This window comes from Balaenoptera physalus (genome assembly GCF_965194825.1).
Source record: "Balaenoptera physalus genome assembly, chromosome: 5".
NCBI lineage: Eukaryota > Metazoa > Chordata > Mammalia > Artiodactyla > Balaenopteridae > Balaenoptera > Balaenoptera physalus.
In genome coordinates this window covers 132,048,827-132,073,596 of record NC_138884.1, presented here as the reverse complement: position 1 = coordinate 132,073,596, position 24,770 = coordinate 132,048,827, and the positions used below count along the sequence as shown (strand labels likewise).

At 36.7% G+C, this 24,770-nt stretch overlaps 2 protein-coding genes across 12 annotated transcripts in view; one reads left to right on the top strand and one right to left on the bottom strand.

The window, feature by feature from the left end:
* Window positions 1–23,421, top strand: part of NUDT6 (nudix hydrolase 6) — a 43,634-nt gene extending 20,213 nt beyond the window's left edge. For 6 of the 11 annotated variants that reach the window (XM_082462962.1, XM_082462964.1, XM_082462963.1 and 3 more), the window contains 8 exons: window positions 9,700–9,754; window positions 14,239–15,223; window positions 16,109–16,178; window positions 16,472–16,541; window positions 17,153–17,195; window positions 17,842–17,930; window positions 21,456–21,558; window positions 22,867–23,421. In XM_082462962.1, coding sequence (XP_082319088.1) covers window positions 9,700–9,754; window positions 14,239–14,636 — 453 coding nt within the window. In that variant the 3' untranslated portion in view covers window positions 14,637–15,223; window positions 16,109–16,178; window positions 16,472–16,541; ... (2 more) ...; window positions 21,456–21,558; window positions 22,867–23,421. Of the gene's footprint in view, window positions 1–9,699; window positions 9,755–14,238; window positions 15,224–16,108; window positions 16,179–16,471; window positions 16,542–17,102; window positions 17,196–17,841; window positions 17,931–21,455; window positions 21,559–22,866 lie in introns of all 11 variants that reach the window. The other 5 variants (XM_082462966.1, XM_082462965.1, XM_082462967.1 and 2 more) reach the window with 5 other exon arrangements.
* FGF2 (fibroblast growth factor 2) overlaps window positions 15,101–24,770 on the bottom strand; it is a gene marked incomplete at its 3' end in the record, with an annotated part of 55,883 nt that continues 46,213 nt past the window's right edge. Inside the window, exon 3 of the mRNA XM_082463075.1 lies at window positions 15,101–15,286. Coding sequence (XP_082319201.1) covers window positions 15,101–15,286 — 186 coding nt within the window. The remainder of the gene's footprint in view (window positions 15,287–24,770) is intronic.

Sequence of the window (24,770 nt, the reverse complement as noted above, 5' to 3'; positions counted from 1 at the left end):
CTGCAGTGTGAAGTGGGTGGAGCTGGAGCGCTCCCACTGGAAACGTACCACTGCGTACTCCTGTCCAGGGCCTGTCTGCTCAAGACTCAGCATCCAGCCACTCTGCTTTTCTCTGGCACCACCTATGCATGCGCTGACAAAGTCTGCTGCAGCCAGACCCGCCCCTGCCGTGCACACACCTACCATAGGCTCCGAGGTTCTCCTCAGACCACACCTCAGACCCTTCAAGTTGTCTCTGTGCAGCTATATCGAGCCCTCTCCCAGGGACTTGGAGATGTGGCAGTTAGCCACTGCACGTAATTGTGGCACCGCCCGGTGCGTGCACTGACAGTGTCTGCCCAGTTTGATCCACCACCCCCATGTGTGCACTGATAGTGGTCTCCGCAGTTTGGCCCTGATCCACCTCAGGCGGCCCAGTCTGTCTCTGCGCAGCTAGATTGAATCTCTGCCCTTATCTCACACCAGGCTGAGGTGTGGAATAAGCGGGACCCAGGCGTTCACCCCTTCGGATTGGGAAGTGTGGCAAGGCGGCACCAGCCAGCGCCGGTCTCTTTTTGCCCTGATTGTTAGCAAGCCAGCACGCACACACTCCTCACAAGCAGAGCCTAGGCTTCTCCAGCCCCTCTGTCTGACCCCACAGATTTCCCAGCAGGCACGGGGGCTCCCCGGGCCAAGCGTCTGCCTGTATGGACCGTCTCTCCTTTACAGATGGGAGTGGTAAAATATTTGGTTTGAGAGCTAGATTGGGAACAGAATTAAAGAGCCTCATACACCCAAATAAGAACTATAGGCAACTAGAAGTAACAGACGTTTTTAAGAGAAGTACCATGCTTAGAGGTCAAATGCTTTCATGCTCAGGAGTATAAGTGACGAGAATAATTGCTTTGATACTTTCTGAGACTTCAGTAAATATTGGTGGATAGAGTCATACATTTTTCTCCTCATATATGTTTTTTTTTCTCATATATGTTTTTAAATTTTAAACTAATATGCATAATTATAGCTGAAAGCAGTATCAATCATTTCTCAGAAATGCTATATGAAAGCACTCTCATGGTATTAAGTAACTTTAAAGTTTTAGTTAAGGCAGGATCTCTGACTCAAACTAAGCTTTATCTTCAACAGATTTTTATTGGGTACCTAAAGTAGTATTGTGCCTAGCCTTCAGTAAGTTTTATATTTGAATTGGAGTACATATATATATGTATATTTGATGGTAATGAGTGGAGAGTAAGTAGGAAGCAAGACTGAACGGTAAAAATAGGGCCTAGTTATGAGGGGGCCTGAGAGCCAGGAAGAGGAGTTTAGATTTGACATAGAAACATTCAGATTTTGTTTACTGAAAGATTTTGATTGAGGTGACAGTGATGAAGATGATATATGGACAACTATACTCTGTTTATTTATCACTATACTATGTTATTTACCCTTCTACCATAGGGTAAATTGCTAGATCCAGAAATTGGAGATAGGGTGAAAGGCATGCAGAGAGGCTATTTACCCAAAATTATGCAGATAATGTAGTAGCAAAACCAATCTAGCCAATCTAATTTTAGAGTCTGTAATGTTAAAAAAAATTAGCCAAAACCTAAATAAACTCATTTCATGTGAGAGTGATAAGTCCTGATTCTCTCCACATTCAATTCCAAGCATCAAGTAAGGATTTCAAAGACGTACAGCTATTTCCCTACACGCCATGAAATTATGAGGGACACCAGATGGTCCTTAACTTATCCTACTCTAACCTACAAAAGAAAAGTTCCCGTAGTCATTATTTTACTATTTTATCATTCAGGTCTTAACTACCCTTAGGCCAAAGGAGGTTGTATTAATATATAATTAATATTTAGTACCCAAGGTCTGGGAAAACTTATTTAGGATTTTGTTCAATTAAATTGGGTTAGACTGAAAGTGGATATTATAACTCTCTGCAGTATGGCAGAGAGATGGTATGCCCAAACATTATTGGCAGATACCATATATATATGGTATACAAGTATACACAAGTAACATAAATTGGTTAATTTCTTTTGCTAAATTTGAAAAATAATCTATACCTTGGTATATAAAAGTTACTTCTAAAGAGATATTATAAAAGGTTTTACTATCTTTTAAGTGTATCCCTTTAACTGTCTTTTCCTTGCATTTAAAGAAGCAGCAGTATCACCAAAATTTAATTTTTTCTATGCTCAGGTGACATAAGAAGTTGTACAAGCAAAACTGGATCAGGAGACCTGGGTTCTAAGATTTGGCCCTGCCATTAGCTAGCTATACAACTCTGGGCAAATCTGTGAGCCCCTGGGACCCTAAGTTGCCCCATTTATGAAATTAAGGAGTTAGATTCGATGATCACAAATGAAATATCCCAATACTATAATTCTCCCTATACATTTATGCACATGTAAGATAAGATACCAGATATAACCTGGTTTAAACCACTTTGGTATTTTGGAAAGAAAAGGGTAAACTTTTAAGATTTTAAAATAGCACACTGTGTCATAAGTGACTTTATCAAATAAAATTTCATTAAGGACTTTGACAGAGACTGAAAGACAGCCAGAGTAACATGATTGCTCCATTCTGAGCAGTTTTTCAGGGCTGGTGGATCAACCAAATAAGAATCTATTTATGTAATTACTCATTTATTAAAACATGGAAATTCATAGAGAACAAACCTAGGTCTAACTAATAATATTAAAAATTGGCTTGCAGTCTGAAAAAAAGAAAAGAAGGAGCTTCCCTGGCAGTTACGGCTAACCTGTCTTACTCCAAACCTAGACAGAGTGATGTTTTCGGGATGGTTTTTTTTTTTTCCTTATAAAACCTTCCAAGACAAATGATTTAACAGGGTTAGTTTGCAGAAATCAGACTTCCAGAGCAATCTGTATTGCAGCAATTGAAAAGGAAAGAATTGAATTGAGCTTTATTTTTAAAACAGGGCAATAGTCAAAACTATGTATACTAAATTTGCCTAAACTCCACTGTAAATGACTAAAAACTTTTATGATTCTCAGTTAATCGTGATTGCATTCAGTGCCTCTCTAGTTTTGCTCATCTTAGTTTCAAAGAAATAATTGCTAGTGTTTTCTGGAATGTTTGTTAGTATTTTCCAGGGTAGTCAGGAAACAAAGGGAGACCCAAGACTTAATGACTAAACAAAAACTCCAAGAGACGTATCCACAGTGGCATTGTTTTAGCCATTCTTCATCCTGTAACATTGGCTTATAAAGATGTGAGTGGAGAGTTTTCCATCCTCCACCTCAAGTTTCCTTTGGAGGTCAGTTGCCTTTAGGGTCAATTGAAGGTCATACCCTTAAGCTGGGGGGACTTTTGAGTAATTAACCCTAGATAGGTTCCTAAATGGTTTATTTGATGTCTCTTGGAACCAACAGCCATATCTGAAGAGGATTAAAAACCCAAGTAAAGTGTAGCACCGGCTCTGCTATGGCTTCCAGCCTACTAAAAATTCATAACCAAACATTTGCTAACGACCATTCTCCAAGTCATTTGTTCTTCTATTATAGTACACCTTCGTGATCCTAATTGATGTGGTTTTCAGGCTAAACAAAATTATTTTAATTCCATCGTTTCGCTATTTAATAGAAATAAAATCAGATAAATAATGCTGATAATTGTGATGACAAAATACTTCTGCAAAAATTTTCTCATTTAATAATGGTATTCGTTATTATCTCCATTTTTCAAAAAAACTTCAGAGAGGTTGCAGTAACTTTTTCAACATTACACAACTGGTAATTGGCAGAGTCAGAATTTAAGTCTAGAGAGGAATCTTTTCACTAAACTAAAGCAGATGAAAACATAAATGGAATTAAAACTTGGATTTGAGGGAGTCAGTAGTTTCATGGCAATGCCTATCATACATTGCATAGGGTACAAAAGACTTTTTGTTTTTTAGGGAGGTAGTTTTTTGCTTTTTTTTAATACATAGTACAGATGCCACTGTCTATTGCTTAGGTTGACAATTCCATTCAGTTCAGTTGCCAACAATGATACTTAAGCAGTACATATTTGGCCCAAAGGAAAAAAAAAAGAGGTTAGAACAAAAGTGTGTGAAGAAAAATTATTATGGAGAAAAGGGACATGATTAAGTGAAGGATATAAAGAGTAATTTTAGAAGTTATGGCAGCTTCCAATAAAGTTTGTGTATGCAGTTTCTCACCAGGTGCTGAACGTTAGTTTCCTTCCTGGCTGGAAGCTCCCCAGAAAGGATTTATGGCAGCTTTGTTCTCAGAAAGCTTTACCTTTAATCAGATAAAGGGAATCTCAGAAAAGGCTTCTCTCTGCATCTTGCTGTATCTCAAATGTCTTCAGTTTAAGGTAATCTTTATACCATTCTGGTAGGTTGTGCATCCGTTCATTTGGGACTACACATAGCTAATCAAATCTCTAATAAGAAAAGCTGTTCAGCTACGGATGTCTCTGAACTCAGAGGGCCTGGGACCCAGCATCAGCTGGCTGGTGTCTCTGGGGAGGGGACACAATGAAGCTTATGTTGGAAATGCTGGGAAACTGCAAAGTGGATTTGGCTGTTGCTATGGGAAGGAGCTGCTGCTGCCAGAATGAAGCAGCATGCTGAGGCAATACAGGAACCGCAGCACATGGGAAGCCCACAGGAAGCAGACAGGAGGAGCTGCTCCCTTCTTCCTCCTCCAGCCTTGCAGCCTGTTGGTGGAGCCCTAACAGGGAGTCAGTTGGCAAGACCAAAACTGCTCAGCAGAGTCCCAGCTCCAGCATCACTAGGCAGAGCACGGAGGCTGAATTGGAAGCTGAGGGACAATAATAGTGTCAACTTCTTAGAAACCACACATTCTCACACCCCTGCCCCACCCCCAGGCCTGATGAATCAAACTCTGGGGATGCCGCTCAACAATTTGTGTGCTAACAAGCCCTCCAGGTGTTTTAGGTGCACGGTCAAGTTTGAGGACCTCCAAACTAGAACACTGGGCATCCAGATTCTTCATTTGCTGGTTTTCAGTCTTGCCAGTGATTGGTTCTTTAAGAATGAGAAAGTACTGCTGCTCAGAATCTAATCATGATCCCCACCATGCTTCTAGGCAGTTGGGATTGGCAGAAGTTAGAAACAAATTCAAATTATATAAGACTTTGGTTTCTTTGTGAATTAAATAGAAGTGATACTCTTACCTAGGGTTTTGATTTAAGTTATAAACAGAGATCTATCTAACAGAGCAATAAAATATAAAAACTGAGTATTAATGTGTAGCTCAATGTTGTAATAAAAAGTATAAAGTGAGACTAAATCATATTTAATTTCTGTAATTATTTTGGTGTTAAGTGGAATTTAAGCATAAATGATAGCTATTAGCTGTAAATAACTAATTAGCATTATTTTCAGACATCTGAGCCATTTTTTCTCCTTTCTTTGCATGAGCAAATGCACACTCAAACTCAAAGCTGAAATACTTAAAACATGTCCTTTCTCCTTTCCTACCCATACAGTCCCTTCCTTTGTCCCTGCCCAATGATTCTGAGGAACAAAAGACCTAACAGTGGCTTGACCTTGTAAACCAGGTGCTAAAGAGCTGAGTTAATGGTAGGGACCTATTCATTCATTTGCCAAACATTACTGAGTTCCTGTACATAACTATGTTGTAGGCTCTGTTTTAAGCTCTAAGTAATAGTGAACAAAGCAGAGTTTCTACATTTGGAGCTTATATTCAAATAGGTAAGATACAAATAATAAGTGAATGAATAAAATATAACATGATAGTGAATGTTATTAAGAAAAATACAGTAGTATAAGGAGAAAGAGAATGACTAGCCTTGCTATATTGTGCATTAATTTTCTGTATGCCCTAAACCTAGCACTCAGTAAATTTTTATTGAGTGAATGAACAAACTTATTAAGACATCTCTGTGGTAGTATCTGTCTCATAACAGTGATAATATTGTAGTTAATTAGATTTATCTAAACACAGTGGCTTTGAATTCTGAAGAGTGAGAGTAGCAGCATTAAAGACCAGAACAGTGAAAAGAAAAGATAATGAGATCTCAGGCATCTGACCAAGTTTGAGTTAGGGAAGAATGATAAAGTCAAATAATATAAGAACCAACAGGAAGAGGCTAGCAAGTCTGTACCCTTGTTCTAGGTTCTTGAGATTAGACAGTTTCTATTTGAAAGAAATTAATAGTCTTTGGGGGGTTCTGTTTACACAAATTCCTAGTTAGGATTTCAGCAGCCACACCCAGGGAAGATCCTGAAGCTAATCATCTGCTTAGGAAAACAGAAGATGTCTGTGGGGTTGGAAAAATAGTGAGAAAAAGGATCAGAAAATGAGTCATTCCTATCTACCCATTCTAGAAACGCTAAAATAAACTTGAGTTTATCTTCAGGATAGGTTTTATAAGAAACAGTGGTACTAAACTGAAATTGCCTTAACAGAAAATATCTTACACTCTGTTAGTATGAAGAATGCATTAAAAAAATAATACCCTTTGTTGATATCCAAAATGCCTACTATTGGGGCTAGCAGTTCCTAACACCGAGGAAGGAGAGAGGTTCCAGTGATTGATGGGACCACTGTACATCATTTACACTCGCTTCTATTTTACACTCGCACCTACAAACACGAACACACACGCGCGCGCACACACACACACACACACCAGATTTATAATTGGCAAACGTATAGGAAAAATTTATCATCACATTCACCATTCTACAATATGCTGGAATTACTCTAAATATGCTTTAAAATCACACATTTTTATAACTTAAAAGGAAAACTGCCCTTTGTAGTATGTAAAAATCAGATCAGATATGCTTCAGGAACTAGATGACCTCACTAACTCAAAGCAGGGAGGGGTCATATATGTGAATGTTGGGTAGGACCCAACAAGCAAAGAGGCACGAAAATGTCTGAGTAGAATATTTCTTTTAGAAGAGAGTGGAAAGTTCCTTTTTTAAGATTAGGGAGAAAAGGATCTTGGAATTTTACACTTGAAGCATAGAGATGTTTTGTCTTTTATTGGAAGGGAGAATAAAGATGAAAACAGAAACTATGGGTTTCTGTTCATATTCAAAACCCAACCTTACCCCTTCCTCAGTAATTTTTCCCCTATGAAACAATATACTGGAAGTGTTAGAGTAATAGTAAATCACTAGCAGAGTAATAGTAAATCACTAGCAGAGTAATAAATCTCATGCCAATCAAACGATTCTTGATAGGGAACTCACAGGCAAGAGGTAGATACAAAGACATTTGATACCAAACTAGGTTTTAGTTCAAATTCACAAACCCTGGAGGAATGTAAGACTAAGATACAGATTCTGGTTGGGTTTATATAGAATGTTCCAATGAGATCTGAAGATCAAAAGATATATGAAAAAGCAGCGAATAGTGGTAAAGGATTAGTGTGAAAATAGCAAACCAACTTTTTAAATTTCTTAAAAGATGATTAGAATCAGATCGCCTGGATTTTAACTGTGAGTTTTGCTACACACTGTGTCACTCCAGGTAAGTTATTTAACCTATTTGTCCTCAGTTTCATCACTTCTAAAATGGGAACAATAAGCGGTAAGGATTCACTATATAGCACAGGGAACTGTATTCAATATCTTATAATAACCTATAGTGGAGAATAATCTGAAAAAAAATATGTATAACTGAATCACTTTGCTGTACACTTGTACACTTTGGTGTAACACAATATTGTAAATCAACTATACTTCAATGAAAAAAGAAATGGAAAAAAATTAAAATGGGAACAATAATAGTTTCTCGTGGGGTTACTATAAAGTTTAAATGTGTATAATTATTAAAGCATTTAGCATAGTGTCTGGAACATAGTGGACATTCAATATACATTACCTAGTAATATTTATTATTATTACTTATTATATTGCTAAACCCAGCTAGTGAGAGTATTTTTTAATGTAAAAAAAAAAGTGAGAAGACCTACTTGTCCCTCCACTGATCTGTCATATCTACAATATTAACCAGTTTTTTCAAACTTAGGCCTCTCAACCTACCACTTAGAACTAACTGTAAGCTCAGGCTTTTGGGGAGGAGGAAGCTGTTTTAAAATAAGCTCTTTAAACCTAATTGATGCCAGAAAATATCGCAGACTAATCACCAGCATAAAAATAATCTTTCCATACCTAAGGTTTATGAAATAATCAAAATCAAATGTGTGTGAGCTGTTTTCAATCCTTATAGCTAGCATTTTCCCCTGCTAATAAGTTCATATCTCCAAATTTAATCAACAGTTTCCAATTATTTATAATCAGGTCTAGGTAAAGATTTTTAAAAGTTGATTTTGTTTTGGAGAATTATTTGTTTGCCCTATTATAACATTTCTTTTGTTAGAAACAATTGGTGGTGGTGAAGTTTAATATACTAGCAGACAAAAGACCGCATAGTTTTTGTAGAAACATAGCTTCTGGAACAATTTCAAAATGGAACCCCAAAGACAATGCATTAATGTTGAGATATTCTTAGAGATATATTTCTACATTAAAAAAGTAAAACAGGGCTTCCCTGGTGGCGCAGTGGTTGAGAGTCTGCCTGCCAATGCAGGGCACACGGGTTCGGGCCCTGCTCTGGGAGGATCCCACATGCCACGGAGCGACTGGGCCTGTGAGCCACAACTAAAAAAAAAAAAAAAAAAAAAGTAAAACATAATATGCTTTATAAATTAATCTCAAGTCTGAGCCAGACACAGAAGGGTGGAAAGCCTCAATTCTGTACCCACAAAATCAAGTCTGTGGAAACTCTGGGAACCATGCCACTGGGCTCCAACCTAGCATAGTTGGGAAATGACACATTCTTTAAGAAGCTCTTGTGCAGGAAATGAGTGGGTCACAAAGCACACCACGTCCATAAACTTGTTTTATGAATGAAGAGTATGAGGTGTACTGGCTCCCAGCTGCAGTCCCTTTATGAGGATGTCATAATTTCTCATTCTTCAGCTTTTATCATGGTGATGGATTGATACAACAGAATCCGAACAGGAAAAAATAATCGTGTCAGCCATAAGAATATTGTCCCATGTCACTTCAGAATTATTTAAAATCAATTTTCCATATGTATCCCCATTCCTAGATCAGATCTTCCCACCTGCTCCTCCCCACCAAAAAAAGAAATGATATACAAAAAGCCACAAACGTAAACTAATCAATTTTATTCACACTTCCCATGAAAAGCAGTTACATTTTTACATAAAATCATTAACACAGAGAATAAGGGAAATCTTAAGATTAACATATCTGATTAGACACACAATACAGAAAGTAATGTGAAAATTAAAAGCATACTTTAGTGATTAAATTTATACTGTATTTTCTACTTATTTATAGCAGCATCAGTAAGATTCCTCTATTTTTTAATAAACTAGCAGCAAAATTTTTATAACTACACAAATTCAGTAGATGTTTCCCCCCCACTGTTTCACTCATACAGAATTTATCACATTAACCAAACAAAACCACTTCTAGTTCCTGAAGAAAAAGGTGGGAAAAGGTTTCACAAGTCACCAGTTTCCCCTAAAAAGAAGGGAGGCATGAGGAAGGAAGCTGAAAAAAATTTGCGTGTAATTACCAAAAAATAAATTCTCAACCACTTTGACCAATTATGAGTAAATTTTGTGGCACCTCTGTGTGTTTGTGTATGTTAGTGAATAAAAGGTATGTTAACTTTATTTTCTGATTTTATACTGCAGTTGAAAAATATGTGGAAGTTTCCAGGAGGCCTGTCAGAGCCTGGAGAAGATATTGGTGTGTATTTTACATATCTTTTTTTTTTTTTTTTTTTAAACTTTGGGTTTATTTATTTATTTACTTATTTATTTATGGCTGTGTTGGGTCTTCGTTTCTGTGCGAGGGCTTTCTCTAGTTGCGGCAAGCGGGGGCCACTCTTCATCGCCGTGCGCGGGCCTCTCATTATCGCGGCCTCTCTTGTTGAGGAGCACAGGCTCCAGACGCGCAGGCTCAGTAATTGTGTCTCACGGGCCTAGTTGCTCCGCGGCATGTGGGATCTTCCCAGACCAGGGCTCGAACCCGTGTCCCCTGCATTGGCAGGCAGATTCTCAACCACTGCGCCACCAGGGAAGCCCCTTTTACATATCTTTAATTGACTTGAAAATGTTGAGGAAATTCATATGTTTACTTTCTTGCTCTAGAGCTGAGAATAAAATTTTAACTTTTCTAATTGGTTTAGACTAAGTCAGAAAATTTCAGTGAAGTTACTTCAGGGATGATATAAAATTAGCAGCAAAACTTCTAATATTACAACTTATTTCATTGTTATAAATAATACCATTAGGAGCATAACACCTATTTTTCTGCTTAGGACTGCTTCTAGATTAACTTGCTTGAAAATGAGAAGCTTTGGATATACATCAGTCAAGTTTAGCATTAAGGGTTATTTTGAATATAACTAAAATTGTTGGAATTAAACTATGATAAAACAAATTCTTGAGCATTCTATCACACAAGGATGAAGAGTAACTTTTAAATGAATTGTGAAATAAGAATTATTTATAAAGTCAATTATAGAACAGTGGTGACATAATTCTTCTGTTTATGAAAATTTTATCTACTGTTTATTTTGGATAGTCAGAAAGCCAAAACATAGTAAAATGTCTCATATGAGAAAGTCTGAAATGAGAGATAACTTCCTAAAACAATCTACTGAGCTCATTATGTCAGGATTTTACAGGAAGGAAAGAATAGAAACTGAGTTTTCCTACCTATTCCTTAAACCATTGGGTCAAGTGCAGTCCCTAGCATAATAAATCAACTCATTTCATATCAGTACTATTTGTCTATGACTTTTTCCTCAATATGTATGTCCCCTAGTCTCTTTAGCCATCATTTATATGAAGGCAATGTCCTAAATTATTTTTAAGTATTTTAAATATATATATACTTGAAACGATTTTTTTTTAATGTTCCACAAATTAAAAATGCCCTATACATAGTATAGAATCAACTCCTAATATCCTATAAGTAAATTCACTACATTCAGATATATCCATAGCAAATTTTGTTTTTTAGGTACTTACTGACCTTTTGCTTAGAGTTTGCTAGGCCTTCTGTTGAAATAAAAAGGATTTTGTAGTGGTGCAAGTGTTGAAAGAGAAGGACATTTATTCTAGAACTCCTGATTATCTCACAGTATCCTTATGTGATATGAGATCATGTGAACTAGTTAAGTTTATGTTTTACATCCTTATCCAGTCGATACTGGGCAAACAGCCGTCTACAGGAGAAGGTTTGTGTAGCTTCCTCTTCTGAGTCTTGCCTTCTCAAATGAATTGACTTTTCTCATTTGAGTTTTTATGGATAGTCTGAGTTTCAGATATATTTAAATGTAAATGAAGAAACACATTTCCAAGCCAAATGTGTATAATTGTAGGTTTGAGTGTACTCCAGAACACTTCAAATCCATATTATTAGGAATTCACTACTTTTTTTGTATGTTTGTGGTTGTCACAACAACCCACCTATTCAGAGATCGTATATACACCTCACCATGTGGAATTAAGAAAAAAGCAGCAATTGGCATTCACCACACTACCTAGGAGTAGTATAAATTGAAGCTTTGCCTCAGAACTGATAAAACCCTGAAAGCAGCTAGAAATGATAACTGACAGTAGAGATCTGGAAGACTATGTATAGAGGGCATTTCTATTTTGTAACAGTACAATAATAGATTATTCTTAATGATGAAGCCAAATCATCCAGGAATTATTTAAATTATTTTCTTTAAGCTCTGTTTTTAGGAAAGTATGTAATATACTTTAGGTATACTGCCATCACAAATGTGCAAGCATTCATATTGGCTCTTAAGCAGTAAACAGTAGTTAACTGAGAAGCACATTTGTTTGGAATCCTTCATTCTTTGATACTACTAGGTAAATGAAGCACTATTGTCCGTAGTGCTTAAAAAAAAAAAAAAATTAAGGGGGCATATACAAAATAGAATGCAATCCTTAGGTTTTCATATAATACCCTAAGAGTACAATACATGTACAAGGTTAAAAATGGAGAAGCTGCCTTCCTGAAAAAAAATCTCATTTACCACTGACAGGAAGAGCATCCCTGCATAGCCAAAGGTCTTTAAAGCAGGGGGGTCTGATCAGAGCTCATCAGTGTACCAGAGTCAGAGGGAAACACCAGGAAAACCCATATTCTGCACAGTTTTTCCTTTTATTTTATTTCAATCTAATCCTATTAAATATTAGAAAATAGAAGTAACAAATATAAATTCCATTTCATTACTGTCCTTTAAACAAAACACTATGACGTTTTTAAACATATCTTTCAACCAGCAAAAATAAAAACAAAACCCTCTTGGTTTTTCCTATGTTCTTCAAACCTATAAAACAGTTATTTCAATTTAGCTTACAGTACATTAAAATAATAAAGGTACACGAGAATAAAGCACTTTATCTAGATTAAAAAAATCTTTAAATTCATGGTAAAAATCTTTGGAGAAGAGATTTCAATCTTAAGATGGAAGGGGTTCTTCTAGATACAAAAGCGCTTATTTTGCCCATTCAGTTTTTAGTCTAGTCAATATCATGGATTCAAATTAAACACATCAAACTACCCAGGCAGCAGCAATTTTGAATCAGCTGCTGTGGTGACTGCTGAGCAGGGCAGATTTCGCTCACCAGCCCCGTCCTGTGCTTCCATAACACACCAACAGGCCAGACTCAGGAACTAAATGCCAAACTCTTGATTAGTGTTGCTAAAAGCTAAACAAGACCCCCATGGTCATTTTTCAAAGTGTTTAAAGAATAAAAATAAACATTTAAACAATTTTTAAGTCAGATCAGCAAATGACGTGTAAAATTTAAGACTACTGCCACAATCTTTAACAAATGTAATAACAAACATGTATACTACTAAAAATTATCTTTCTTATTAAGGCAAGTTTTCCTTTTCTTAACATATAAATTCTTCTTTTATGTTTTCAGTTTAAAAATATAATTTCTAACCATGTTTAACCTAAGGCAAATCTAAATTATAAGGGAAGTCCACATATAATTCAAATATGGCAGACAAATGTCTTATATATTAAACAACACTTTACTCTTCCTGTGCATATTTCCAGAGCTGTTTATCAGAAAAAACATTGAGACATTTTTTTTTCTTTCAAGGACTTGCTCTTCCTTGCCTATTCCTCACTAGTAGGACTACTAAGGAGACAAATATAATTGACAATTTGACAAACAAGAAAATGGAGGCATTAAAGGGTAGTTGAACAAAAATTTGTACCTGTGGCAATTGTGAAGCTTCCCAGCAAATAGGCAAGGAAGGCAGCTTTTTTAGGGGCTTCTCATAAACACTTTGGGAGACAATGACAGAGCATCACAAAATTAGAGAAATCCCATGTAGGAGGTTCGTCTGGATATTTAGAAAAAGCAGCCACAAAAATAAGTTAATGGCAATAAAAATCCTGTCCCAGAAATTTGCATATTATTGAAAAATCAACCTTATAAAATGTGAAGACCCTAGTTGTATTATAAAATTCTGTAAATTGCAAGTTTTTTGAAAACTTCTGATGAAATGACTGCGGCATTTTGCTGTTGGAGGAATGAATCCAAGTTCTTTGAAATTGCAAGAAACAAAGAAAATGCCAAAAATTAACTATGGTGGGATTGCACTCACAGGATAACTACAAGAGCATAACAAAATGGTTATAAAGGAGTCTGCTCTATGACTTCAGAGGCTTGACGGTCCCAGGAGACACCAGGGGAGAGCTGAATCATTTCATAGTTCAGTACATTCTGTAGCTCTCCAGACTTGTATAAAGAAGAATGGATCACTTTTTCTCAATTCTGATGTTTATAAATTTAGGCAGTTTTGATGGGTAATCAGGAACAGGATAATAATGAAAAAATACATAGGAATATTAACTGCAGCTTTGCAACCTATGTTTTCACCTTTGGGGAAATAAAGCAGGAAGAATTTTTTAAAATGTGACTCCCAAAATATCTATATAAGTGGGTAAGCCTGCAAGTAGCAGCCAAAGAAATATTCAGTATTTCAAAAGCTTCTTAGATATACATTGGTAAGAAAATACTTCGGTACTTCAGGATGTCCAGAAGGCAAAGTGTTTACATTGAAAACTTTATTTTCTTAGGGTAAAGTTTACTTTCGAGCGTTTAGAAAATGCTTCTTGAAAATCTTTGATGATTAAATTCCTAAAAATGTGATCCTTATTGATTTGTACATTTTCTTCTATGTAGGAGATACAGCAGTTCGAGAAGTTTTTGAAGAGACTGGTATAAAGTCAGAATTCAGGTCCCTCCTGAGTATTCGGCAACAGCACACCCATCCTGGAGCTTTTGGGAAGTCAGATATGTATATTATCTGCCGCTTAAAGCCATATTCATTCACCATAAATTTTTGCCAGCGTGAATGCTTAAGGTGTGAATGGATGGATCTCAGTGACCTAGTCAAGACTGAAAACACAACTCCGATCACCAGCAGAGTCGCTAGGCTGCTGCTGTATGGATACAGAGAAGGGTTTGACAAGATTGATCTGACCGTGGAAGAACTTCCAGCAGTTTACACAGGCTTGTTCTATAAAATCTATCACAAGGAACTGCCAGACAGTTATAAAACTATGACAGGAATGGATTAAATTTATATTTACATGGTTTTAAAATGTTTAAGTAAATTGTACCTGTAGATTAATGTGTGCCATATTATAAGAAGTAGTGGACATTTGGGTTAACTAAATATCTGACTTAAATTTTCTAATGTCTATGATTTCCATGAAGACAACTTGTTTGTACGTATGCACATTTTAAAAGCCTCTTTTCAGATGAAGCAAATGTATGAAAAAGATTGTAGCTCTAAGTAAGCTTCACTGGATAAAGGCAAATGCTATATAAAAACTGGAAGTCTATGCATTTTCCAGGAATTTTTGTTGTTGTTGTTTTACTAAGGCAATGGTTAAATATTTTACTGTTAGATAAAAGGTTATCTGACCAGTTACCTAAACTGAGCAGATAGCTGTATACATTTTTCTTTTTCTTTCATCAACAAATTTCTAAAATATACCTCTTCTTTCATGTGAAATGAGATCAGATGCTGCCATTAAGATCAGCTCTTAGCAGACATTGGAAGAAAAAGTATAGCTTTCTGCCCAGGTCCTGTTTTGGGTCCAAGTTTATACTGCCCAGTTCGTTTCAGTGCCACATACCAACTGGAGTATTTCCTTGACCGGTAAGTATTGTAGTTATTAGATTCCAATCGTTCAAAAAAGAAACACTCGTCTGTAACACATTTCTGAAAAACAAAGGAAAAATTAGTAGTTGTTGTCATACTTTTCATGTTAAATATTTAATGACAGTACACAGTGCTTTGGGTTCAGCAGAACAATCAAACTAGTGAGACTCAACAGGCCAAAATCTGACACAATCTATGTCTGCAGAAAGACGCAGGACAGGAACACAGCATATCAGCAGGACAATTTCAAGCACATTTCTTCGGAGGAGCAGTCCAAGGACCATTCTCCAGCCCCACAATGGACAGGTCAGGTGCTAGGCAGCAAGAGCACACAGGTGGTGTAGGAACCACACAGGCTCAGGCTTGAAACATCCCATGAACATAGATTTCAGTGGTCTCCAAAAGAGACATACATCCAATAACAAGAAAGACCTAAAAGTGATTAATAGCTCCTGTAGTCGGCTTCTAGAGATAAGAATTTTACTGGATATTTACTTGGCTTTAATGTTTTGACTACTGTTAACTGAACTTTTAAAAATTGAAATGCAAACTTACCTAGTTTGCTCATTTTTTTTTTTGTAACTTACTAAGAAAGCAACTTAAGTGCAAATAAATCACAGGTAGCCTTACAAAGAAGCATACATTGCACAAGGACCCAGCTGTACGATACCCAGGACCGTCTCATGATTTTCAAAGAGATTCAAACGTAATAACAGTGGAACACTTAACAGTAGAGTAACACAGATACTCTGTAGCCAATACTTGCTACCTTTGGTGAAATTATTGTGCTTCCTTTGTTAACTGAAGTTAACCTGTTTGTTTTACTTTATCTTGTCATTTTTCAGTGCCACCAATAAAAATCTTCCTCTTTCTCTATTCCAGGTTTAAGGTCAGGAGTCGAAAAGTAAGGAGTGAAAGGAAAAGTCATGTAATCATAAAGATAGCATGAAAGGTCAGCATTGAGCTTCATGGGCTAATTTCCCAGAAACAGACCTAAACCACATCAGTCAGTTATCCTTAGGACGTTGATATGCTCATTTTTTGGTGTTCAGTCAGCCTACAGGGTGCCCCACCTTGCTAGTTAGCACTCCCTAGAATGCTTGGCCACCTGGGATACATACCATGCCAGTAATATTTGCCTTCTCAGCCAGTTGCTAGTATTTTAGAGAAAAGAAGTAGTACCAGGGATTAAGTGGATAATACTGATACATTATGGAAACCACAATTTTTTTTTTTTTTAAACAGAGGTTACTTGTACCTTTTTACACAGAGGGGAGAGAAGGAAACTGTGCATCTGTGCTGAACATTCAGACATGTAAGTTTACTAAACAGCTGATGTGCACTTGAAAACAAACTGCATTTTTTTTTAAAGAAATTCACGTTCTTTTATTTATTTATTTATTTATTTATTTATTTATGACTGTGTTGAGTCTTCGTTTATGTGCGAGGGCTTTCTCTAGTTGCGGCAAGTGGGGACCACTCTTCATCGCGGTGCGCGGGCCTCTCACCATCGCGGCCTCTCTTGTTGCAGAGCACAGGCTCCAGACTCGCAGGCTCAGTAATTGTGGCTCGCGGGCCCAGTTGCTCCGTGGCATGTGGGATCTTCCCAGACCAGGGCTCAAACCCGTGTCCCCTGCATTGGCAGGCAGATTCTCAACCACTGCGCCACCAGGGAAGCCCAAACTGCATTTTTTTTAATGGGTAGTAGAGCCAAAATTCAGTCTCAGTAAAAGCATGCATCTAACATCCCATTTTAAGCAATTTTCAGTTCTCTCCGTCCTAAGTTTACAAATCATCTTCATTGGTTGTGATGTCAATAATCCTGTTAAAAACTGATGCAGTGTAATTTCTTTAACCTTTATAAACATATTCATAGAGCTTTTTTCCTATAATCAGTGTTTAACTGCTCACCATTTCAAACTTAAGAGAAAAGGAGATCTTCAGAGGAATGACATCACAGAGGAAGTGGGTAAGTAGCTTCTAAAGGCTTATAACAAATTGTACCTTGTCTTCAAGCCTTATTTTATATAGGCCCAGGAGCTGGGAAATCCCTTAATTCATGGTTATTGACTGCTCTCATGCATATCATTTTATTTAAATACCACAACAATCCTGTGACATAATGTATCATATATACTCATTAACAAATGAGGAATCTAAAACTCAAGGCTCATAGATTAGGAGACTAGGATTGACATATATACACTACTGTGTATAAAACAGATAACTAATGAGAACCGACTGTATAGCACAGGGAACTCTACTCAGTGCTCTGTGGTGACCTAAATGGGAAGGAAATCCAGAAAAGAGGGGATATATGTATACGTATAGCTGATTCACTTTGCTGTACAGCAAAAACTAACACAACATTGTAAAGCAACTATACTCCAAAAAAAATAATAAATAAAGAAATAAAATCGGGAGAATAAATAAAACTCAAGGCTCTTAGTAACTTATTTCAGATTGTGGACACCCTTTGCCCATGTATCCATCTGACACCTTTTCATCAAATTACATTTTCCTTTTTTTTTTTAATTTAAGAATAATTTTGGGATACAGAAAGCACACAGTTCAAATAATGCATTTATTCATTTAACGTAATTTTTTTCTTCTAGGCACTGGGATACATCAGTGAACAAAACTGAACAAAGATCCCTGCCTTTGTGCTGGTCAAATTCTCACTGGGGGAGACACAAAATAAGCAGTAAGCATAATTGAATAAATTGTACGCTAAAATACGATACATCCTATGGGAAAAAGTAAAACTGAGAGGATAAGAGGGATGGGGAGTGGTGTGGGTACAGATGAGGCTGCAGTATTAACTAGCACGGCAGCAGCAGGCTCCACTGAGAAAGTGATATTTGAGCAAAAACCTCAAGGAGCTGGAGTTAACCCTCCAGATACCAGAGAACAGCATCCCAAGCAGACAGAGGGAAAAGCCAGTGTAAAATCCCTACAACAGGATCATGCCTAAAGTGTGTGAAGGGCAGCAAGAAGGCCAGTGTAAATGAAGCAGAGGGTTTGAAGGGGAAAGGAAATGAAGTCAGAGAGGTAATGAGATAGGAGATTTATAGGCTATTGTAAGTATTTTGGCTTCTATCCTGAGAAATTGAAAAGCCATTGTAGACTTTTGAGCATGATCTGACATTTTTCCAGGATTACTCTGGCTGTCAAGATTACTCTGGGCCAAAGGCAGATGCAGATACACCCATTAGAGGCTTGCTCAGTAACCTAGACAGAGAGGGAGACTCAGACCACGGTGGTAGCAGCAGAGATGGTAAGAAGCTATCTGCTTCTGGATGTATTCTGAAAGTAGAGTCAACACAGTTTCCTGACAGATCAGATGTGCAGTGTAAGATATAGAGGAATCAAGGGTGGCACTGAAGTTTATGTTCTAGATGATGGACTTGCTGAGATGGGGAAAGCTATGAGTGGGAACAGGTTTTATAGAGAAAGATTAGGAATTCAGTTTTGGACATGTTGAGTTTGAGATAAATATTAGATGTCCTGAAGGAGATAAAGAGTGTTTACTGAGCGCATACTCTGCAAGAGACAAATCACGTAACCTTCTTTCCCTGTTACTAATGCTAATAACCACAGAACTGGAACTTGAAAAGTACTCATTTATTTGGAATGCTGAGAAGTGTTTTAAGTTACAATAATTCCAATAAGCCATATTCTCAATTCTAAAAGGTATGGAATCTAAAAAATGAATGTAGATGTATATGTATGAGAGTAATATAAATCTGTCTGTCATGCATCAGTGGTAGGCCACACCTCAAGACTTGCCTGAACGTTATCCACATGAACTAGCTTAGCTTATGGTCCTACATAAGGGGCGCAATAACCATTTGTTGATACTGATAACAGTGATGCTAATGACTTTAAAGATGGTGCTGGAAATTTGACCCCTTGTAGGGGCATCTGAATAGGAAAGAATCAAATAGAGTTTGAAAAAGCATAATCAACATTTTAAATAGTTTGATTTGTATTTTTGTCTATATATTTAATTTACTTTGAAATTTCAAAAAGAAAGTAAACTGATGTGAGATATTTACACATAATGAAAAACTGACCCTAGGAAATGATAGGAACCAGGTTTCTCACTATTGGAGTGGGTAGTTACAGACAAGCCAGCAGGGAAGGCTAAAATGGTTCATGTGATACTGTTGGATTAGGGTTGGATAACATCAGTATGTACTCATTTTTAGTTGAATACAGATGGTTAAATATAGAAATATTTAGTTATGTGTATATATATATATCTCCAGGTTGGTATATGCCTATATTCCTTGCTCGGTCAGATAAGAGGGCCTGGAAGCAGACACACCTCGGTAGCAACAAGCACGCCCAGATCTTGGTTTCTGATACCATCTTCCAGTAGAAGGAACCAAGCCTCCTTAGAGAAATGGCTCATTCTGGGCTGGAGTAGGGAATATACAAGATGAGACTGGAGCACTCCTAGAGGACATAAAATAAGGAAGTGCTCAGAAAACCCCACATTGACTGGGGTATGTCAAAGAATACAGGAGCCAAATGAAAAAGCTCCCAATAGCCAAAGCTGAAACAATTTGAACAACAGAATAATACAGTTTTGGATTACAACCCAAAGTACAAAATAAATATCCATGCATATATACTGATATACATGATTAACTAAATAAAAAGTTGTTTCTCATACAAAAGAATTCCAAATAGTTTATGCAGATACTTCCTCCTCCAGGAGACGGAGCATAAACCTCCCCCGCCCCGACTCCCATCTCTTCAATGTAGACTGTGTATAGTGACTTTCTTCCAAATACAGTATGGAGAGGGGAAAACAGCAGTAACTTTACAGTGGAGACAAACACTACCTCAGCCAGCTGACCAAGGTTAATATTATTAGTGATAAGCATGTTCCCTGAAACGATACAATGAAAATAGTACTTTACCTCTGTGATCTACCTCCCAAACACTCATAACCCGTGTCTAATCATGAGGAAAACATCAGGCAAACTCAAACTGAAAGACCTTCTAACAAATACTTGACCAGTACTCCTCAAACTGTCAAAGTAATCAAAAAAAGGAAAGTCTAAGGAAATGTCATGATCTAAGGGAGACTATAGAAACATGATGACTAAATGTGGTATTCTGAGTGGGATCCTGGAACAGAAAAAGGACGTGAGGTAAAAATTAAGGAAATGTGAATAAAGTGTGAACTTCAGCTAATAATGATGTATCAATATTGGTTCATTAGTCGTGACAGGTGTACCATACTAATGTAACATGTTAATAGGAGAAGCTGGGTGTGGAGTATACAGAAACTCTGTACTGCATCTTCACAACTTTTCTGTAAACCTAATACTATTCTAAAATCAAAATTTATTTTTTAAAAAACCTGACCTTAGGGCTACAAGTATGACCACAAAAAAAAGAATCTCAAGTAACTGAATTTAGTAACTCTAGTTACACTATGAGGGATAAAAGCATCTCATTCATTTCTGTGCTCTACAATATCCAAATACAGATCATTTATTTATATATACATATCCACTTTATTTCACCATACTATAAATGCCAGGTGGGTGGAGATTTTCTTCTGTTGTTTTTCTTCTATTCTATTGCTATATCAGTGCCTGGCACATAGTGATCAATAAATATTTACTAAATTAATGAATAAATGAAACTTTTATATAGGTTACAGTAAAAATACCATTCAGTGGCACTGCAAAATCTAAATAAGAACAAAGGAACTAAGACCAAGGAAAATCCAGCCTAAGTACTGAAATATAGAATATAGTCTAATTTTATGGACTAATTTAGTCCCTGAGGAAACTAAGCCAGGTGACCCATTGCAAGAGTTTGACCATCCTAACAACATCTGTGAGGATCTTTACGAGCCAGGAAACCGGGGTTCCAGTCTTGCCTTGATCCCTAACTATCTTGTATCTTTGAGCAAGTCACTTAACCACTCTGAACCTTACTTTTCTCGTCTGTAAAATAAGACTGGATTAGATGATCTTTAAGATCCCTCCCAATCTTTAACAATTTTTAAGCCTTTAAAACAACCTTAAAGCCCTGGCATACTATAAGAAAATAAGAACTAGAGTAAATTCTCCTCCCCCTGCCGCCCCCCGCCATCCCGTCCTTATGTATTGGCCTCAGAATTCTCGTGCACTGCTAAATGTTAGGTTGACCCTTATGCTCACTCCCCCATGCTCTGTTTTTTGGATTGTTTGTTCTTTTACAGTACTTTGATTTTGCAGTTTTGGCTTATGAGAGAGTTTGCTCAACATGAGTCCAAGAATACTTTTGCTTACACCGCTTCTGAGAATTAAAAACAGACATGATGTGTAAGTATCAGTGTTGACTATTTCAAAACAAACTAAGAAAGACACAAATTGTAAAAAGTTAAAGGTAAATTTAATCTTAATATTGTAATATTTATATGTAGCTTATGTAAAATTTTATAAGATTGGATTCTAAATAAAAGAAGCAGTAATTCTTATAAAGCAGTAACCTTTGCATTTAATCTAGTATTTTATCTCTTAAAAATGATATTCATTCTTCTTTACTGCATTCTTCTGACAAATATAATCAGTATATATCGCCATTCTGTATAAGTGAACCCTCAAAAATCTCTTTTCTCTACTTTAAGTTTCATTTCATTGTAAGGCCCCTCAAGTAAGAAAGTTACTTGATACGATAAGTAAAAAAAATTTTACTTTTACAGTAATTAAATGTATATTCTCAGATACGATACATAATTTTTGCATATTTGACTCTTACAGATCAACACAGATCACACACATTCTAATACTTACTGAATTATTTTGTTTAGGTTATCACAATCTGTCGCATAATATAGAAAACAATGTGCAACTTTCTAGCAGCTAAAGACCAGGCAGATTTTTTCATACCAGTGCTAACACTGAGGTTGTTTGGTGATTTAAACTTAAAGACTACAGTTAACCTCATTATATGCAATTTTTGAACATAGAAGAAATCATAGATCCTAATATTTGTCCTGGGCTTCTGTTGTTCATAGCAACAAAATTTATTTTGCTATGGAATGGAATACGGAGTCTGTTGTATATTAAGGAACTACTCAACTTCAGCCTCCAAATTTAGGCTTTGGCAGGTAAACATAGTTACTCTTTGAACATTTATATTTTCTAGCTTCAAAGAAGGGGAAAAACCCTTAAGAAGTGTTTCAAACAGTGAGAAATCCTTAGCCTGAATACATTCATGCCATTAATATGTGAAGATGTTGGAGAAAAAAAATGGTACACAACTTAGTCTTTTTTAATACTCTCAACTGGTAGTAATCAACCTAACCTGACTCTTAGAAACCAAAATGTGTTATTATCCAGCATGCTCTTCTTTCTGAGAAGAAACTACAATGTTTTACAAATCAGTGTAGGAATCGCACACAGGATAAAATGCAGAAGAACCCAGGGATGTGCCATAACATAGCCGTCTGAAATGGGGCCCTGTAGAAGAAGAGTGGGGAAGAATTATGCCTTTGGCAAGTGCAAGTTCATAAACCCCAGTGTCTCTAGGTAATAAGGAACATCTGCATCCCCAAATGATGGCTACTGGTCACAACACTGGACTTATCCCAAAGTTGTGTTGTTTTGTTTTTCTTTTTTACATGCCAGTTGTCTCTTCCCATTGTCACCTGAGTGAGGTCCCTGCTGACATCCCCGGCTACAGTGTCTTTCATCATCAGTGATTCATCTCAACCCATTAAACAGTGGAACAGATGCTATTAATAGCCAAGGGTCAAGACTTTTAATTTCTTGCCTGAAAGTTGCTATTGTTGACAGCTCAATGCCTATGGATCTGGCTCAGAGGAAAATATGCCACTTCCTGAACCACCACCAACACCACCTCCTTTGTTTGGGGGTAGGGACACTTACTTTTTCATCTGAAAATTGACACAGCCCACCCAGACTAATCTGAAAGAGGATTGCTGCTGAAGAGACAAGGCAGCAAGCCACACAAATTGAATGGTAAGACTAGAGATTGATTCGTGACCTTGGCATGGAATAGATCCAGTGACAGGAGCTGGAACAACTGGATCTTGGCTGGTGCCTTTCCTCAAATAAAACTGATAAATCCTGAATATTCCATTTATGTGTAATAGCTGTGGCTTTGTCCCTACAGAGTTTGTGATAAATTTCTGAGTCAATAAATTGCTAAATTAACTCTTACTGTACCAGATTGAAGGAAAGCTGTTGTATATGGAAGAATTAACACACATCCAAGGGGACAGAAATATATTTAAGACTAAATAGAATGCTGTGACCTTAATCTTGTGAAAGGTCCTGCTTAGCTAAGGAAGAAATTAGAAAACACTGTTTAGAGCACTTTATGCTTCTGATGGTACAGAATCAACAGTTTGGGAAGCTTAATGCCTATGTGCCAAGAGAAGAGGTCAGAATTCTCTGAATTCTAACTTGTAGAGAATTCTCTAAGAATGAGAAGACAGCTCAGGTTTTAGGTCTAGTGTCTTAAATTGTCTCCTCTTTTACAGACCCCAGTAGTTTCAAAGACTCACTGTAGAGTAACTTCTCAACCTAAATGTCCATTGACATTTATTTACAAAACAGAAACAGACTCACAGACATAGAAAACAAACTTATGGTTACCAAAGGGGGAAGAGCGGGGAGGGATAAATTAGGAGTTTGGGGTTAGCAGATACAAACTACTATGTATAAAATAGATAAACAACAAAGTCCTAGTGTATATATCACAAGGAACTATATTCAATATCTTGTATAACCTATAATGGAAAAGAATATGAAAAAAATATATATATATTGAATCACTTTGCTCTATACCAGAAACTAACACAACATAGTAAATCAACTATACTTCAGTTTTTAAAAAAAAAATTTTAATAAGGTAGAGTAGCTTCTGTTTTCATCACATTTGACAATTATTTTTATCGTTACAGATGAACCTGTGTTCCAGCCTGTGTTCTCAAGATAAATAACCCTTCCAATGACTGTCTTACAGGGCCACCATGATTACCAGATTACTGGATCTTCTAATCTCTATAAGTGGAAAACCACAGGGTAACAATCTGAAGTCACAAGACAGACATAGCAAAGTCTAGAGCTTTAAAACCATTTTGACGAGTGTCAATTTGACTAGTGTTGTCCATAGTTGAGACAGAAGCAAATGTTGTATGTATTTACTTTCTTTCCTCCACCACCTTTACTGTCTGACAGTAGCCAAATCAACACTATTGCAGGAGACAAAGTAATTCACACTGTGTTTTGTTACATCCTGAGGTGAGAAGAGTAGGGTTAACCCCTCTTCTCTCTACAAGGTCAAGGTCATCCAAAATTACCCATTGATTCACTGTCCTAGAAATATTTAAAATGCTACTTCAGTAGATTCCCAAAGTATTACATCATCCCTTGAGTTGACAACAGGCTGGTAGAAAAAAAAAAAAAAAAACAGTGGAAGAAGTGAAAGTTCCAAGTAGTCATCCTTTCATAGCTATATTTTTTTTGCCTAGGAAACCTCATCCATTCCCCTACTTTAGCCACCA